Source organism: Gymnoscopelus microlampas (assembly GCF_963454915.1).
Source record: "Gymnoscopelus microlampas genome assembly, chromosome: 15".
Classification (NCBI taxonomy): Eukaryota; Metazoa; Chordata; class Actinopteri; order Myctophiformes; family Myctophidae; genus Gymnoscopelus; species Gymnoscopelus microlampas.
The window spans coordinates 51,664,539-51,683,581 of record NC_139952.1 but is presented as its reverse complement, the minus strand read 5'-3'; the positions used below and the strand labels follow the sequence as shown (position 1 = coordinate 51,683,581).

The 19,043-nt window shown below is 41.2% G+C and overlaps 2 protein-coding genes across 2 annotated transcripts in view; one reads left to right on the top strand and one right to left on the bottom strand.

Annotated features, from left to right (window-relative positions):
- Window positions 1–1,823, bottom strand: part of LOC311061368 (CTP synthase 1-like) — a 29,172-nt gene extending 27,349 nt beyond the window's left edge. Inside the window, exon 1 of the mRNA XM_084079973.1 lies at window positions 1,716–1,823. The gene's annotated coding sequence lies outside the window, so the exon portion shown is untranslated. The remainder of the gene's footprint in view (window positions 1–1,715) is intronic.
- Window positions 1,824–2,755: 932 nt separating this feature from the next.
- LOC311061298 (uncharacterized protein) lies at window positions 2,756–4,858 on the top strand (the record flags this gene model as incomplete). The annotated part of the gene is made up of 2 exons (XM_084079877.1): window positions 2,756–2,838; window positions 4,050–4,858. The coding sequence occupies exon 2, from the start codon at window positions 4,076–4,078 to the stop codon at window positions 4,856–4,858; it is 783 nt and encodes a 260-aa protein (XP_083936003.1). The 5' UTR covers window positions 2,756–2,838; window positions 4,050–4,075.
- Between the last annotated feature and the right edge of the window lie 14,185 nt (window positions 4,859–19,043).

Genomic DNA, 19,043 nt, shown 5'->3' with positions numbered 1-19,043 from the left:
TGAAGTCGTCCTTTAAGTTGCTTTGGGTACAAATAAACTTTGGAATTAGTATGTAGAAAATTAACTGTGATCAATAGCCTGATTGATTGGTTACTGATCAATAACAGCTGATTACCTGGACATGTGATTGGTTACTGATCAATAACAGCTGATTGTAAAGTCACATGTTTTGTTTTCTCTGAAGATGTTTGCATTCTTTATCTAATTATAATGAATGTAATCATAATTATTGATTCTATATTTTATTAATGACTTAAAATCGTTTTTTGGGGGAAAATAAGTAAATGTAAAAACATGGAGGAAAGGTTCAAAAACGGGATAAATACTCGCGACCAATTAAAAGGGATCCGCGACCCCAAAAGGGCCGCTACCCTATGTTTGTAACACGTTGAACTAAGGAAGCACGTGGGCTCCAAGGCAGCGCTCGTTTCATGACGTCACAGGACCGGCGGGGCGGGTTTTTCTCTGTTCCGGTCTAGAGCCCGCCTACTGTATCCGGTACATTTACACCAACACACACACATGCAACACACCATTTCCGTTTCCGCTCTAGACCCAGACAGGATCAGCAACCAGCCTGGTTGTACCATAGAGTTATATTATAACTGTATTATAATATTACATTATATATTACATTATAACTCTTATAATATTAAATAACATCATATTATAACTCTATGGTCTATGTCAGTGGTTCTCAAACTTTTTCATGTCAAGGACCCCCAAATTTACACTTATTAGACCGCGGACCCCCATTTGAAAAGATAAGCCAGAGACCCCCATAAGAGAAGATTTTTAGGGCTCTATAGCAGTGATTCTCAACCATTTTAATGTCAAGGACCCCCAGTTTGACATGCATTAGGGCTACGGACCCCCATTTAATGGCATTTCTATCTCTGGGACCCCAATTCATATTGTAAAATCAATGTTAATGTAACTCTGAGAGTGTACAAATGGAACCAAATGGACCCGTTAGGGTCCATTTGGTTCCATTTGCACACTCTCAGAGTTACAGACCCATAAGGGTCCATTTGGTTCCTGTCCATCATTTAGCTGGGGACCCCCTGGAACTCCCTCAAGTACCCCTGGGGGTCCCCGAACCCCACTTTGAGAACCAATGCTCTATGGTGCTACAGTGTAGTTTGTCACATGAAGCACCGCCCCTGTGAGCTGAAGCATGCCGTAAAACAAGCAGACTGAAGTAAAAACGGGAGGCATGCGTTAATCCGACAGACCTTTTCTCCGACTATGTGGCATCCGCGTGCGGTTAGGGTTAGGGTGCGGGTTTGGTTCGGGTTTAGTATTGGAAACGTCGGAGCGCTGCGCCGTCAAAACACCGGTGGAGCTAATATTAATATTATTATTAATATTATTATTATTATTAATAATAATAATACTAGTAATGATAATGATAATAATTATATTAATAATAATAACGTGGATTATAAAACATATTAATAATAATAATAAAATAATAATAGGTGTATTGAAGCCCAGACACGTGACAACCTGCCATTAAAACATAACAAACCGTTTAGTTCTGTTAAAGCGGATGAATAACGTTGTTAGCTCTGTTAGCATAGCATCCTAGCTCTGGTCCATAGCGTTACATTGAGACCTGTGGAGCAGAGCTATTAGCATCCTAGCATCACTATAATGTTATAATATAATATATATATATATAATAATATAATGTTATAAACAACTCAACTCACCCACAGTGTTGTTGCTAAGCGACCCTGAAAGCCTTTGATCTTCAACAACAAACAAACTAAGTTTATAAAACTTCTCTGATGTTACTGAACGATGCAGAGCACTGCACGTGTGTGTGTGTGTGTGTGTGTGTGTGTGTGTGCGTGTGTGTGTGTGTGTGTGTGTGTGTGTGTGTGTGTGTGTAAGAGCGTGTGTGCGTGTGCGTGTGCGTGTGTGTGTGTGAGTGAGTGTGTGAGTGTGTGTCCTCCTCACAAACACACGTGTGAAGGTGGTGTGTTCCAGCAGATGGCGCCGTTGCTCTATGGTTCATCAGCAGCGTTGCCAGAATCTGCGAGAGAAATAAGCAACCAGGTCTATGAAAACAAGGCCAAAAGAAGTGACTAATGACTATATGTCACATACATCATGTTATATGTTACATACATGTCATATATTATATACAGGTTACATGTTTTATGTTACATATATGTTATACATGTTATATGTTATATACAGGGTATAAAGCTTCTTGAGACAAATATTTTGCAGTCAATTTGGGAAGCATTTCGTCTCAAAACTCTTGTAATAGTATACAAAAAAGCCTCTCTCTCACACACACACACACACACACACACACACACACACACACACACACACACACGCACGCACGCACGCACGCATGCACGCACGCACGCACGCGCGCGCACGCACGCACACGCACGCACGCGCGCACACACACACACACACACACACACACACACACACACACACACACACACACACACACACACACACACAGCTAGTTTCTGGAGGAGGAAGGTTTCTGTGAATTTTCTTTGCACAGTGATTAAGAGGAGGAACCGACCAATAGGAACAAAGGATACGGAGAGGACGGTAGCTCCACCCCCCCCCCCCCTCTCTCTCTCTCTCTCTCTCTCTCTCTCTCTCTCTCTCTCTCTCTCTCTCTCTCTCTACATGTATATATAATCCCTGAGTAGTTGACCCAGAAAGCTAACTCTGTGCTGTTTGGATCGTATTGTATTATATTTATATATATTATTAGATGTTCTCGATGTGTGTTGGAGCTTCAGCTGAAGGATCTCCATCATCTGTGGATTTATTTCTATGAAAGAACTCAGTCTAAAGGTAAGAATTACAATGATCTGATTGTGAAATGGCTTCATTGTAGCGTCTCATACATTCAGACATCTGGAACTGTTGAAGCTTCACTGTGTTCATACGGGAGATACTAACATTCTAAGATACACAGATAATAAGATAATAAGATACAAAGATAATAAGATAAGATACACAGCATATGTATCTTTGTATTGTGGAAGTTGAACCAGCTCAATTGTTGATGCGTGATGTTTGCATCTTCATGTCGCTTCCATTGTAAATGAAGGTAGGCTCATAGACGCTATGTTTGTATCCTGTGTGAACGCAACATCATGCTGTTCACACTATAGATACAAAGATAAACAGCATATTATATGTTTGTATGTGAAGTTGAAACTATGTAGCTTATATCTATAAACATCTTCATATCTTCCATTGATAATAAATGGATCCTGTATGTTTGTATCTGCGGGTCCATTTGGTTACATTGTGCAAAAAGCGCTACTATAGTCATTCATTGTGGAGACGGTTTGGTAAGAAGGATCCGTTGTGTATTTTGTGTCCATCGCCGTTTTCTTTGAATAATTCAGCGGATCGCATCGGTTCTATGATGAGTCTGACTCAAACACTATGATTATTATTATTGTCTCCGCCAGGCCGAAAGGCATGGCGAGAGAGAGAGTATGTTTTACCCCTTGTCCGTCCGTCCGTCCGTCCGTCCGTGTGTCATTCTGTCTTGTCTGTGTACAGCTAATCTCCGGCACCGTTGGCTTGCTCGCAGCGAAACTGTGCACACACACTCCCAGGATGCCAGAGCAGAACCTCTGCCCCAAATTCTTCACATGGGCCTGTTATAGCGCCACCAGGAGGCCGATTAGTGCAAAACACATTTTTGGACAGTACTCCTACAGATTTTGGCGGAAAATCCCGCAAATCGGTATACAGTATCTCTATAGTCATTAAAATAAACTGGTCTTTCAGATTTTTCATATTCCATCCTGATTGGCAAAAATTGGCTTCCAAAGTTTGCAGGAGTACTCCGTTTCGAACACAATGCCTCAAATCATGAACGCAGCATGCAATTTCCGTGAAATTTTGCACACACATTCCCACTAGGCCGAGGAAGAAATGCCACTTGCCACTCACATTTGCCCTTTATAGCGCCACCAGGAGGCCGACTTATGTAAAACACATTTTTGGATATTAAGCCTTCAGATTGTTGTGTGTTTTCTCTGCAGGGCGACACAACGAGGGGAACAGAGACATGTCTGAACACCTGATGATGCCCATGGCTCCTCACGGCTACAGGATGGGTATGAACCAACAGCAGCAGCACGGGGCTCCCCAGCAGGGGCCCGTGGGGGGGGGGCACAGAGGCCTCCCCAGCGGCCAGGTCATCATGACCCACTACGGCCGGGCCCCCCAGAACGGCATGGAGGCGGCGGCCATGAGGCAGAGGGCGCAGGGCATGGGGGCGGGTCAGATGAGAGCTCAGATGGCGAACCACCACCACCAGCTGATGGCTGCTGGGAACGTGATGTACAACAACGGACAGCAGGGGGCGGGGCAGCACCACATGCACCCTGGACAGCACCCTCAGCACCAGCAGCAGCACCCGCAGCACCCTCAACAGCAGCAGGGACACCCTGGACACCCTGGACACCCTGGACAGTACCACTCCGGAACCCTCACCTCCCAGCAGCTCATGGCCAGCATGCACCTCCAGAAGCTCAACACGCAGTACCACGGACACCCGCTGGGGCCCGGCGGCAGCGGGCACCACCAGTACGGGCAGCAGTACCGCATGGGCCCGGGCGCCGCTCAGCCGGCGGCGGGCATGCAGCACATGGCGGGCGGCGGCGGCCCGCCGAGCGGGCACGGCGCCACGGACATGGACCTGATCGACGAGGAGGTTCTGACGGCGCTGGTCCTGGAGCTCGGCCTGGACCGCGTCCAGGAGCTGCCGGAACTCTTCCTGGGACAGAACGAGTTCGACTTCATCTCAGACTTTGTGTGCAAACAGCAGCCCAGCACGGTCAGCTGTTGAGCCAAGCGGACCCGCGGGATCGGAACTATTAAAACCGTCTGGTTGAAGCCTTTTTTTGAGCGGTGGGGGACCGGACACCCTGTGGGGGGGACCGGACACCCTGTGGGGGGGGCCGGACACCCTGAAGAGGACAGGGCGGTGGGGGGGACCGGACACCCTGAAGAGGCACGATAGGCAAGCCCTAGCCGGTTGAGTGTCTGAGTGGAAGTGCCGCCCAAGGAAACGGCGTTGACGCTTTTACAAATCTGTTTACATTCTCTGTGAATGAAACAAAGTGTTGGTCAAAAAAGATCCTTTCCGGGGGAAATACGTACGGCGGAAGTCCCGCCCCTTTAGACACTCCTTTCTCTTGGCGGCTGAGTGAAGGCTGGGAACGAGGCTAAACTAAAGAGGAGACTCACCTACCTGTGTATGTGCTCATGAAGAAGAGCCGTAATGGCAGGACAAAAGGAGCACCGGATTTTCTCTTTGTTGAAGATCTTTGTCTGTCTGCCAAAATGGAGCCTGGCACCCTGAGCGGACGGGCTCTGCCTGGACACCTGTGCCTGCTGTGGGGGGCCACAGAGGGGCCACAGAGGGGCCAACGCTGTGCCAACGCTGTGGAATGGTTGTAAACAGACTGAGTAGAACGGGCTAGACGACCCCAACCACTATCTATGTATCTGACACATTGTGGTTTATATCTGTGACCAAGACAAGTAGCAGACTTTGTTTTTTAATGAATGGAAATATTTAGTTCCCACATGAATGAAGGTAAGAGATCCTACTGAGACTACAGAGCTTTCTGACTGAATTATGAGCGTGTGTTGAAGGCTGGATCTTCACCATGAATTCAAAAGGTTTATGTTTGTCATCGTTCATTAGATGATGTTCATAAAGGTTTATGTTTGTCATCGTTCATTAGATGATGTTCATAAAGGTTTGTTTGTCATCGTTCATTAGATGATGTTCATAAAGGTTTATGTTTGTCATCGTTCATATTAGATGATGTTCATAAAGGTTTATGTTTGTCATCGTTCATATTAGATGATGTTCATAAAGGTTTATGTTTGTCATCGTTCATTAGATGATGTTCATAAAGGTTTATGTTTGTCATCGTTCATATTAGATGATGTTCATAAAGGTTTATGTTTGTCATCGTTCATTAGATGATGTTCATAAAGGTTTATGTTTGTCATCGTTCATATTAGATGATGTTCATAAAGGTTTATGTTTGTCATCGTTCATTAGATGATGTTCATAAAGGTTTATGTTTGTCATCGTTCATTAGATGATGTTCATAAAGGTTGTAACATGATGTTCTTTTGGTTCAGATTGAAGTGAAACATTGCTAAACACTGATTCTCCAGCTGTATACACTGTCTGTCATGTGACCCGGGGTCACGTGACTTGAGGCTCGTTTCCACTCTGTGGAGTGACCGTGTCACCTGACATAAGCTGGTCATGTGATGCAGTGGTCTTAGCCTTCAGATGAAGGTTTACACACATGACCAAAAGTGAAACTTCTATAAGCTCTCAAATGTCTGAAAAGAAGATATATTTATTTGAATGTTGTCAAACCTCAAATCAAGAAGGTGAGGGGAAAAAAGCCTGTCTAAGCTGTGGTGTCATCTCACACCTTGTTTACAATGTATGAGTATTGTGTGATCCTAAAAACTGCTGTTTGTAATATTGATTCAACATTTAAACTTGTGTAATATGGAATTTGTTTAATGAAAAACAAAAAGACCAAAAAACTACTTCCTGGATTTCCTTGATTTGCACAATTTCATGTTTGCGGCTTATTCTGTCAGACCCTGACAGACACACACACACACACACACACACACACACACACACACACACACACACACACAGAGCTGATGTTAGTCTCTAGACTAGGTCTAACAGTACATGACAGAGCTGATCAAAGGTAAACACATAGAATGCATAGAGACGGTGATCTACAGGATCACAGGTAAACCGAGAACCGCATCAGTCTGAACCAGGGGGTCTTTAACAGGGGACCCCTAGGGGGTCCTCAGAGTTACTACAGGGGGTTTGTGACCCCTAAGGGGTCTTCAGAGTTAATACAGGGGGGTCTCCAAATCTTTGTGTGATAGGAACCTTTTCTTTTGTTTACATCAAACACTTGAACCCCAGCATCCCTATATTCTGAGGGGAACATTAGCCAGAAACAGCAGATCTACAAGCTCACCACACGTCGCACTGTGATGTGTGGTGAGCTTGTAGATCTGCTGTTTTTGGCAAAGAGGTTTGGTGTAGAGGGAAAAAGAGCAGACCAAGTACAGAGCCTAAGTTTATGAACCCCAGACAAGAGTGTTTATTACACCTAATGTACTCTGTTAGTACCATGGTGCTTTAATGCACCCGAAACCATATGATCAGAGTGTTTATTACACCTAAGAAGTCACAGATTAGACCTTTATTCATACCATGAGGTCACAGATTAGACCTTTATGGAGCGCAGGGTCCTGCAGCTTTAAGACCAAGTAGACATGGTTTAGAAGCGAGCCCTGAGGAACTCCAACCACTCTGTAACAGCAGACACACTTTGATGGTTCTCAAACACCTCCACCATCACTCTGAGAGTCAAACACCTCCACCATCACTCTCAGAGTCAAACACCTCCACCATCACTCTCAGAGTCAAACACCTCCTCCATCACTCTGAGAGTCAAACACCTCCTCCATCACTCTGAGAGTCAAACACCTCCTCCATCACTCTGAGAGTCAAACACCTCCTCCATCACTCTGAGAGTCAAACACCTCCACCATCACTCTGAGAGTCAAACACCTCCTCCATCACTCTGAGAGTCAAACACCTCCTCCATCACTCTGAGAGTCAAACACCTCCTCCATCACTCTGAGAGTCAAACACCTCCACCATCACTCTGAGAGTCAAACACCTCCACCATCACTCTGAGAGTCAAACACCTCCTCCATCACTCTGAGAGTCAAACACCTCCACCATCACTCTGAGAGTCAAACACCTCCTCCATCACTCTGAGAGTCAAACACCTCCACCATCACTCTCAGAGTCACACACCTCCACCATCACTCTGAGAGTCAAACACCTCCTCCATCACTCTGAGAGTCACACACCTCCACCATCACTCTCAGAGTCAAACACCTCCTCCATCACTCTGAGAGTCAAACACCTCCACCATCACTCTCAGAGTCACACACCTCCACCATCACTCTGAGAGTCAAACACCTCCTCCATCACTCTGAGAGTCACACACCTCCACCATCACTCTCAGAGTCAAACACCTCCACCATCACTCTTGAGAGTCAAACACCTCCACCATCACTCTGAGAGTCATACACCTCCTCCATCACTCTGAGAGTCAAACACCTCCACCATCACTCTGAGAGTCAAACACCTCCTCCATCACTCTGAGAGTCAAACACCTCCTCCATCACTCTGAGAGTCAAACACCTCCACCATCACTCTCAGAGTCATACACCTCCTCCATCACTCTGAGAGTCAAACACCTCCACCATCACTCTGAGAGTCAAACACCTCCTCCATCACTCTGAGAGTCAAACACCTCCTCCATCACTCTGAGAGTCAAACACCTCCACCATCACTCTGAGAGTGGAACCACATTGAGCGTGTTAAGGGTTCATTTGGTTCCATTTGTACACTCCCAGAGTTAGACCTGTAAGGGTCCATTTGGAACCCCCTCCTCAAGGAACCCTGAGGGTCCCTGGACCACACGTTGAGAACCTCTGAGGTTAAACAAAACGTGTGAGATTGTTCTGATTGACTCCACCTCTTTGTTTGGGTAGCCCCGCCCCCTTCCCCATGTCCCCCCCCAAAAGCTTTTGTAACATTATTTACATTAAATGATATGTATTATTTACATTAAATAATATTTATTATTTACGTTAAATAATATGTATTATTTACATTAAATAATATGTATTATTTACATTAAATAATTTGTATTATTTACATTAAATAATATGTATTATTTACATTAAATAATATGTATTATTTACATGGGTATTATTTACATTAAATAATATGTATTATTTACATTAAATAATATGTATTATTTACATTAAATAATATGTATTATTTACATTAAATAATATGTATTATTTACATTAAATAATATGTATTATTTATATTAAATAATATGTATTATTTATATCTCATTATTCAATCTATTTTAAGAAAATGTATTTATTTTCAAATAAAATATTTATTTAAAGAAGTGGTTTTGTGTTTATATTCATAACACATTATGATGAATTCATTCATTAGAGATGATATAGATATATGGTGTAATTATATGATTAATTCATTCATTATAGATTATATATTATAGATGTATGGTGTAATTATATGATTAATGAATTCATTATAGATTATATATTATAGATGTATGGTGTAATTATATGATTAATGAATTCATTATAGATTATATATTATAGATGTATGGTGTAATTATATGATTAATGAATTCATTATAGATGATATAGATATATGGTGTAATGATATGATTAATGAATTCATTATAGATTATATATTATTATAGATGTATGGTGTAATTATATGATTAATTCATTCATTATAGATTATATATTATAGATGTATGGTGTAATGATATGATTAATTCATTAATTATAGATTATATATTATTATAGATGTATGGTGTAATGATATGATTAATTCATTCATTATGGATTATATATTATTATAGATGTATGGTGTAATTATGCAGAATAAATGGTAATATTAGACATAAATAAAATGAAGCACATGAACGCTAGTGTCCCCATTTGACCCTGCATGGTCAACTAAGGGTTAAGTGGTCAAAATGGTGATGGAGGTTGAGTTGAACCAATACAGTAGTGGTGGAAAAAGTACTCACATTTTTTACTTAAGTAAAAGTATCAATACTGCAATATCAAAATGCATTGTTAAGTAAAAGTCCAGAATTCAAAATGTACTTGAGTAAAAGTACAAACGCATTGGTATCAAAATGTACTTAAAGTACCAAAAGTAGAAAGTACTCATTATGCAGAATGTCCCATTTCACAAGTTTTCAAATGTGTAAAATGTCTTTAAAAAAGTCAAAGGTTTGGAAATAGCAGATCTACAAGCTCACAATGTGTCGCAGCTTGTAGATCGGCTATTTTCAAATGGCTAAAGTGTATATACCGTAGGGCTTAAGTAAATCTACAAAGTAACTAGTAACTAAAGATTTCAAATAATTATAGTGGAGTAAAAGTACAATATTTGCCCATATGTAGTGGAGTAGGGGTGCAATACGTTAGTCCGACAGCGCATTCCTCCGACAGCGCAGCGCTCCGACGTTTCCAATACTAACCCTATACCAAACCCGAACCCTAACCCTAACCGCACGCGGATGCCACATAGTCGGAGAAATGGGATGTCGGATTATCGTATGCCTCCCGTGGAGTAGAAGTGGAAGTAGGCTATACTGAAAACTGGAAATACTATAAATACCTCAAAACTTAACCCCTTCAGTGACTGGAGTCCCCCAGGGGTCTATAGGGGTATATTTTATTTATATTTTTTCTATGTGCAATTGTTTTGACTTGCATTGTGTTTCAGAAGTGGTTTAGTGTGTTAAGTTGTAGGTATTATATTCAACATAAAGTGAGAATATAATAAGTTGTTGTGTTCATTTGTATTCATTTATTTTATATTTAAAGTTAAAATGTAAACATTCCATTCAGTAGGAAGACGTATAAAACACTGATAAATGTGTTTTTAAACTTTAGAGAGTCCTATTAGTCACCACTTCAACCTTATATGTTACACTACTTATGACTGGGGTGCCTCAGGGCTCTCTGCATCCTTTGCTTGTGTGTGTGTGTGTGTGTGTGTGTGTGTGTGTGTGTGTGTGTGTGTGTGTGTGTGTGTGTGTGTGTGTGTGTGTGTGTGTGTGTGTGTGTGTGTGTGTGTGTGTGTGTGTGTGTGTGTGTGTGTGCGTGCACTTTGGGGGAATCCCACACATTGTGTAGAAAACAGATCAGGTTTGGCTGGATGACTCATCAAGGACTAAAAACACTCAGTCAGTCAGTTATATGTATAACTCTATTATATTATATTATTATGTTATATAACTCTATTCAAACACATTATTATATTATATTATTATGTTATATAACTCTATTAAACACATTATTATATGATATTATTATGTTATATAACTCTATTCAAACACATGTTTTCTTTATTATATTTCTTAAAGTTAAGTGCCGGCCGACAGGTCTGTAACTCTGAGAGTGTTAATGGAACCAAATGGACCTTTACAGGTCTATAACTCTGAACCAAATGGACCTGAATGGGTCTTTAACAATACATATAATAATAATAATAATGCTATAAGTTACATAATATATATAAGTTATTAGTCCAGCAAGAGTGAAATATATAATATAACACACACACACACACACACACACACACACACACACACACACACACACACACACACACACACACACACACACACACACACACACACGGGAACCCTAAGGCCACGGTGACACACACACACACACACACACACACACACACACACACACACACACACACACACACACACACACACACGTCTCACACACACACACACACACACACACACACACACGTCTCTCACACACACACACACACACACACACACACACACACACACACACACACACACACACACACAATGTTGTCCCAGTGAGTCATCACACCTGTCTAGGGAAGAGATGAGAACACATTGTAATGAGTGTTTGTTGCAGTTATTCACATTCTGTAGGGTTAACCCTAACCCTAACCCACTCTCAGAGTTAAATTATCACTGATTTTAGGATATAAATTGGGGTCCCAGAGATATAAATGCCATTAAATGGGGGTCCGTAGCCTAATGCATGTCAAACTGGGGGTCCTTGAAATTAAAATGGTTGAGAATCACTGCTAGAACCGTACAAATCTTCTCTTATGGGGGTCCCTGAGGCATATCTTTTCAAATGGGGGTCCGCGGGCTAATAAGTGTCAATTTGGGGGTCCTTGACATGAAAAAGTTTGAGAACCACTGGTCTAGACATCAGAATAGAGGTATTCTATATATAATAGTGAAGATACACTCGACCAGACGGCTCAAAGGTCTCTTCTTCTTCTCTGCTTTGATAAAGGAAGTCTGTTGTTACCGACGAGACAAAGACTATACAGATGTATAGAATGTCATAATATTAATCATAATGTTGATTGATTGATTGATGTACTTTATTTAGTAAGACATGAGAACAGTACATGGCAGTACATAACAGTACATGGAAGTACAAATTCGCAATACAAGGTCTACTAAACTGGATAGCTCAGTTAAGCACGTAGCTTGTTTAAGATGAGATCCCCATGCACACAAATCATGTTGACATATAAGAGACAGACAGATATACACACTACTATACAGAATGTCATACAATCAGTTTACAGGTTACTGGTATGAAGTATGAAGGGTGAAAAATATGTACAAAAAAGAAAGAGAGGGGGGGGGGTAGGTTAGGTTAGGACATGGGGTAGGTTAGGACTTGGACAGGGGCCATTTTTGAATTGCAGCCTCCTGAAGGTGTATCTTTAGGGCATTTTTGAAAGTGAGTAGGGTTTTACACTCCTTTACTCCTTTTGGTAGGGCATTCCACATTTTAGATGAATAGCATGAGAAAGAGTTCATTCCCTTTGTTGTGCCAAATCTGGGTTGAACATGGTTTGTGGAGCTGCCTCTGGTGTTATGATCATGGACTTGATTAACATTTTGGAAGTATTTTGACAAATACAGGGGGATCCCAATGTTGTGGTGTATCTTGAAGACCAGGCCCATAGCAAGTTGCTGTACTCTGTCCTCAACCCTAAGCCATCCAAGCCTAGCAAAATGGGCATGGGTTAGATGGGCTTTGTAATTGAGGCCAAGAAGTAGCCTTACAAGTTTGTTTTGGGATGTTTGGAGCCTTGTTTTTAGGGCCTTGGAGGTGTTGTGATACCATGAAGTGCATGCATAATCATAATGACCTTGTATGAGGGCCCCTACAAGAATCTTCAGAGTATTCTTACTGATTTTACGAACAAGCCTCCACATCCTCCGTGTTATTTTGTGGACCTTTTTGATCGTCTTTTCAGCGTTTTTGTCACCTGAGAGGTTTGCCTCCAAGATGGAACCCAGGTAGGTAATTTCCTCCTTTCTTGTGATAACATTTTCACCCACTTTGATCGTGAAACTCTCAGCCTTTCTAAGGTTAGGGTTGGACCCAAAGAGGATGGATTCAGTTTTACCCAGGTGTAATGAGAGTTTGTTGTCGGAGAGCCAGATGCAGATCTTGTTGAGTTCAGTGCTGAGAGTTTTCTCAACCTGCAGCCTGTCCCTGTCCGAGACCAGATGTAATGTATGTTAGTTTGTGAAAGGGTTAAATGTTGTTTTGTGAGTCATAATAAATGTGTGAAAAAATAAACTAAAATGATTGTAATTTTTGGTGAAAAAGATTAAATCACTGCATTGAGTAAGACATAAAGAAAGCCTGTCGTTAGCGCCACCTACAGGAAGGTTTGGTCAAATAAAATAAAAAGACTAGTGACACGCACACACACACACACACACACACACACACACACACACACACACACACACACACACACACACACACACACACACACGGAAACAGAGCATCCCTATGAGAACGCCTGGCTAAAAATACATCCTCTCTCTCTCTGTGCCTCTCCAAGGTCACTCTGTCATTTTGATTTGATTGGAACACAGCAGCAGACACAAGCCCCCCCCCCCCCCCCCCTCCTTGTCCTCCTCTCCTCACGTACAGTACAGTACAGCTGTTACAACACAACACAGTAAATTCACTTACAGCATCACTGTACTGTAGTGTAGTGGTTTGCACACACACACACACACACACACACACACACACACACACACACACACACACACACACACACACACACACACACACACACACTGTTAGTTAGTTGGTATAAACTTTAAAAGTTTATACCAACTAACCTCTCCTATAACTATTTCTGACAGACAATCCACAACTTTAATTGTTTTTATTTACTTTTATCATGAGATATTCTTCCCTCTAAGTTGCTCTGTTTACACTTTATTTATTACCATTTAGATTTAATATGTACATACATTGTTTTGTTCCACTTAATAATATGATAATAATATAATATGATAATATAACCCCTGAATGACTGAGTGACTTTATAGCACTTTACATTTATGTCATATTATGGTACGTAGATAATGTATGTAAATCTATCCTCTAAGATACAGTTTATGTCACGAGGGAAACTGTATTACTATATTATTATTTTGGTCATTTTTTAACCCTAAGGCCAGAGTTTAACACCCAAAACACCCAAAACAGCCAAAACACCCAAAACACCCAAAACAGCCAATGTATGACAGCATCACACAACTAGGTATGAATTCAGCCTAAATTAAAACAGCTATTATTCTTGTTTGAAGCTCCGCCTCTCAGAGATAGAAGCTCCACCTCTCAGAGATAGAAGGCCAGCCTGAGCCTAGACCCTATTGAACCCCCCAGCATATCCTCCCTTACATTACATTACACTACATAATGTAATGTCATGTTAGGGAGGACCTACATCCTCACTAAAACACACAGACACTCACCTTCTGCAGGTTAGTTAATACCTCCAGCCAGGACACCCTTCTCCACAGGGACGTGCACAGATAGACTCTAGGTGGTGCTAGAGCAACTGCCCTTTGCCCTCTTGACCAGAAGTGCCCTTTTGAAGAAAAAAAAATGAAAAGAAAAAGTTTTTTTTTTTTTCAGGTTACAGCAGGGGTCTTCAACAGGGGGTCCGGGACCCCTAGGGGGTCCTCAGAGTTACTACAGGGGGTCCGCCAAATCTTTATGTGATATGATTTTTCTTTTTACCATAACCACTCGAAACCTAGCATCCCTTTTCTGAGGAGAACTTTAGCCAAAAATAGCAGATCTACAAGCTCACAACGCCTCGCGCTGCAAGGCGTTGTGGGCTTGTAGATCTGCTATTTTTGGCAAAGAGGTATAGGTGTAGAGGGAAAAAAGAGCAGACCAAGTAAACCAAAAAAAGTATAATTTACTTGAGCACCTGCCCCTCAAAATGTCTGTGCACGCCACTGCTTCTCCACTGTGACACAGCAGTTTTTCCCTCCGCCTGCGGAGATAAAGACATTAGAGAACAGCAACTAAAGTTTGCAATAAGCCATTTCTAAAGGTGTGAGTCTGCACCAACTCACAAAAACACAATATATAAACCTGTCAACCCAAAGTATTAACAATCACTCAGAACAAAACAAAACAAAAACACAGTGTAAGCCAAACAAAACAAACAGAACTAATTAATCACTTAAGAACTGTAAATGTACTTTGAGACGTACGAGGCCCCATTTGTTCTGACCCGGCCTGGGGGGGCGCCAGGTGTAACACAAAAATGGACTCCCTCCTACCCAGTCCCCAAAGTAGAGCCGGCCAACACCAGTTGAAATTCCAAAGTACAGTGGTTTATATTTTATCATTTACCAAACATACATGTTTAATATGTATGTTTAATATGTATGTATTAATGTTAGTGGTTTATATTGTAGTCTTTACTAAACATACATGTTTAATATGTATGTTTAATATGTATATATTAATGTTAGTGGTTCATATTGTATTCTTTACTAAACATACATGGGTAAATGAGCTCAGGCTGGCCACCTGTACATAAAACACTTTAAAACAAAACCTATGCTGACATTGATTGGCATGACATGCTTGAATGTTTGCAGACTTTCTTAATATCCACTAAACACAGACAAATGCAGTTTAACATGTTTAATAGAACCCATTATAAGACACATAGATTACATGAAATATTCAATAATGATTGCCCCGCCCCAACTGCCAGAGATGCAACGTCTCTGATGGAGATTTACTTCTTACGCTGTGGAGCCGTCCGTGATGGGAGGAGTTTGACATTTATTGTTAGAACAACTTCAGAAATAGACTCTGAAATAGTACCAGACCCTTGGATTTGGATTTTGGGAGACATAGCTGCAGGGACTCACATTAAGCCATCATAGGACATACTTTATTTTGCTATCTGGCACATCTGGGAACAGAATGTATTCTTCAAAAGTGGAAATCTGAAAACTCTCCCTCTCAGCAGGGACGTGCACAGATAGACTCTAGGTGGTGTCTTTATGTGATATGATTTTTCTTTTTACCATAACCACTCAAAACCTAGCATCCCTTTTCTGAGGAGAACTTTAGCCAAAAACAGCCGATCTACAAGCCCACAACGCCTCGCAGCGCGAGGCGTTGTGGGCTTGTAGATCTGCTATTTTTGGCTAAGAGGTATAGGTGTAGAGGGAAAAAAGAGCAGACCAAGTCAACAAAAAAAGTATAATTTACTTGAGCACCTGCCCCTCAAAATGTCTGTGCACGCCCCTGGACATCTACAGGGACTCGCATTAAGCCATCATAGGACATACTTTATTTTTCTATCTGGCACATCTGGGAACAGAATGTATTCTTCAAAAGTGGAAATCTGAAAACTCTCCCTCTGAGAGACATTGACTTCCTATTGTAGGCCTACTCCTGAAAAGCTTTTATACAATGTAATGTAAGGAGGAAACCTGCAACATATGAGAGAATATGGGGTTCTTTTATGTCTTTATTACCATCACTGCGTCCTTGTAACTAAATGGGATATTGTATCATGTTTTTAATGCAAATATAAAGATGGAACTTGTACTGTACCTAGGGTGTTGCACTGACACCTAGGTGTGTGGGTGGGTTGTTGTTTTTCTTTGTGTGTGTTGTTGTTTTGTTGTCATTTTGAAAATTGTTTTAGACAACAAAATGTTTGTCTAAATAAAAATATATTTTAAAAAAAGACACCAAAAAAAATGCTAACCTTAAAAACCCAAAACAAACACAGGTATCTAACAAACTAAAGAACACATGATCAAACAAACACAAAGGAAAGGACACCCACACACCCCTACATTACCAAGACTGACTGTAAGCCACTTCAACAGTGAAACCTCTAAAATACTGACAAGACTGAAAACACCAGAGTAGTGTCTAGTGTGGTTTAGAGACTGACATGGAGGAAGACATCAGAATGAGAGTGACTGAGGACATCTTTATAGTCCCCAGCCTGGTCACAGGAGCCAATCACCAGCCTGGTTCCACCTAGTAATCAGCCAGTCAGCCAGTTTGAACAGTGGCGTCACTATATATGTCTATGAATTGAATACCAAGTCCGCAAGGACTTTCCTGAACGGACCTGTTAGACAAAGTACTTTAAATGTAACTGTGCTGTTTTACATTTTTTGTCTAATAAAATATTCAATCAATCAACAGTCACACTCAGCCACAACTCATTCACCATTCACACTCACTCAAGTATAGTATTTAAGTACAATATTAGAGTATTTTTACTTTAAGGGAGTATGTCCAATTTTCTGAACTTTTACTTCTACTCCACTACATCTCAGAGGCAAATGTTGTACTTTTATTCCACTACAATTATTTGAAAACTTTAGTTACTAGTTACTTGGCAGATATAAATTATTATATTATAAAACATACATTAACCACTTTAGCCCTATTTTATACCTAGGCTATTTGAAAATATCAGATCTACAAGCTCGTCGCAATGCGACGCGTTGTGAACTTGTAGATCTGCTATTCATAAACATTTTAGTACTTTTACTTTTGGTACTTTAAGTACATTTTGATAGCAATACTTTTGTACTTTTACTCAAGTACATTTTTAATTCCGGACTTTTACTTGTAACAGAGTACTTCTACATTGCAGTATTGATACTTTTGCTTAAGTAAAACATGTGAGTACTTTTTCCACCACTGCTTCAGATCTATTTATTTAAAGTTACTTTTCCACTCGGTATATTATTTATTTTATTATTTTGTATTTTGTGCACCGTCTTAAGACAGTGTCGAGCGCCCAAAATAGCAGACCTACAAGCCCACAACGCGTTGCGGATGCGACGCGTTGTGGGCTTGTAGATCTGCTATCGTTTCCATCAGACAGCTCAGAAAGGATAAACGGCTCAGTGTCGCCCTCCTGTGGTTCATCATCACATACACACTCTGTGCTTTGAGTCGCATTGTGATGCAAAATGTGTTAAAAAGTGGGTAATAGCGCCCTCTGGTGGGTGATCTACCACTTTGGTTCTCAAACTTTTTCATGTCAAGGACCCCCAAATTGACACGTATTAGCCCGCGGACCCCCATTTGAAAAGATAAGCCAGGGACCCCCATAAGAGAAGGTTTATACGGCTTTCTAGCAGTGATTCTCAACCATTTTAATGTCAAGGACCCCCAGTTTGACATGCATTAGGGCTACGGACCCCCATTTAATGGCATTTATACCTCTGGGACCTGAATTTATATTATAAAATCAATGTTAATTTAACTCTCAGAGTTACAGAACCATAAGGGTCCATTTGGTTCCTATCCATCATTTAGCTGGGGACCCCCTGGAACCCCCTCAAGTACCCCTGGGGGTCCCCGGACCCCACTTTGAGAACCAATGATCTACCAAGTGTAGGTAATTTATGAACGTATGTTAACTTTATGCTGTTATTACTTTTACATGTTTTATTGTTGAATTACAAGATAGAAGATTATTTAACACAACTGCGATTGAAATAAAGAAAGTTTTACAACAAATACAGGACTTGTTTTTAATATATCACTTGAGAAGCTAGCCTGCTAGCTAACTAGCTAACCAGCTAGGTGGCTAGTCGTCAGCTAGCGGGTGTAAACACATGAATAGAGATCTCCGGTGTGACAAGTTGAAATCAGTGACCTATTGAATACTGTGACTGTGTACTGCGGCTGCGCATTGCCGAAAATAGCCGATCTACGAGCTCTCAACATCGGCTGCTTTCGGCCACGCGCAGCCGCAGTACGTGCTCACAGGATTCAATAGGACACCGATTTCAACTTGTCACACCGGAAATCTCTGTCTTAAAATGTGACTGTGTTTACATCCGCTAGCCAGCTAGCCACTTAGCCAGCTAGCTAACTAGCCGACTAGCTTCTCAAGTGAAATAAGTAAAAACAAGTCCTGTATTTGTTGTAAAACTTTCTTTATTTCAATCGACAGTTGT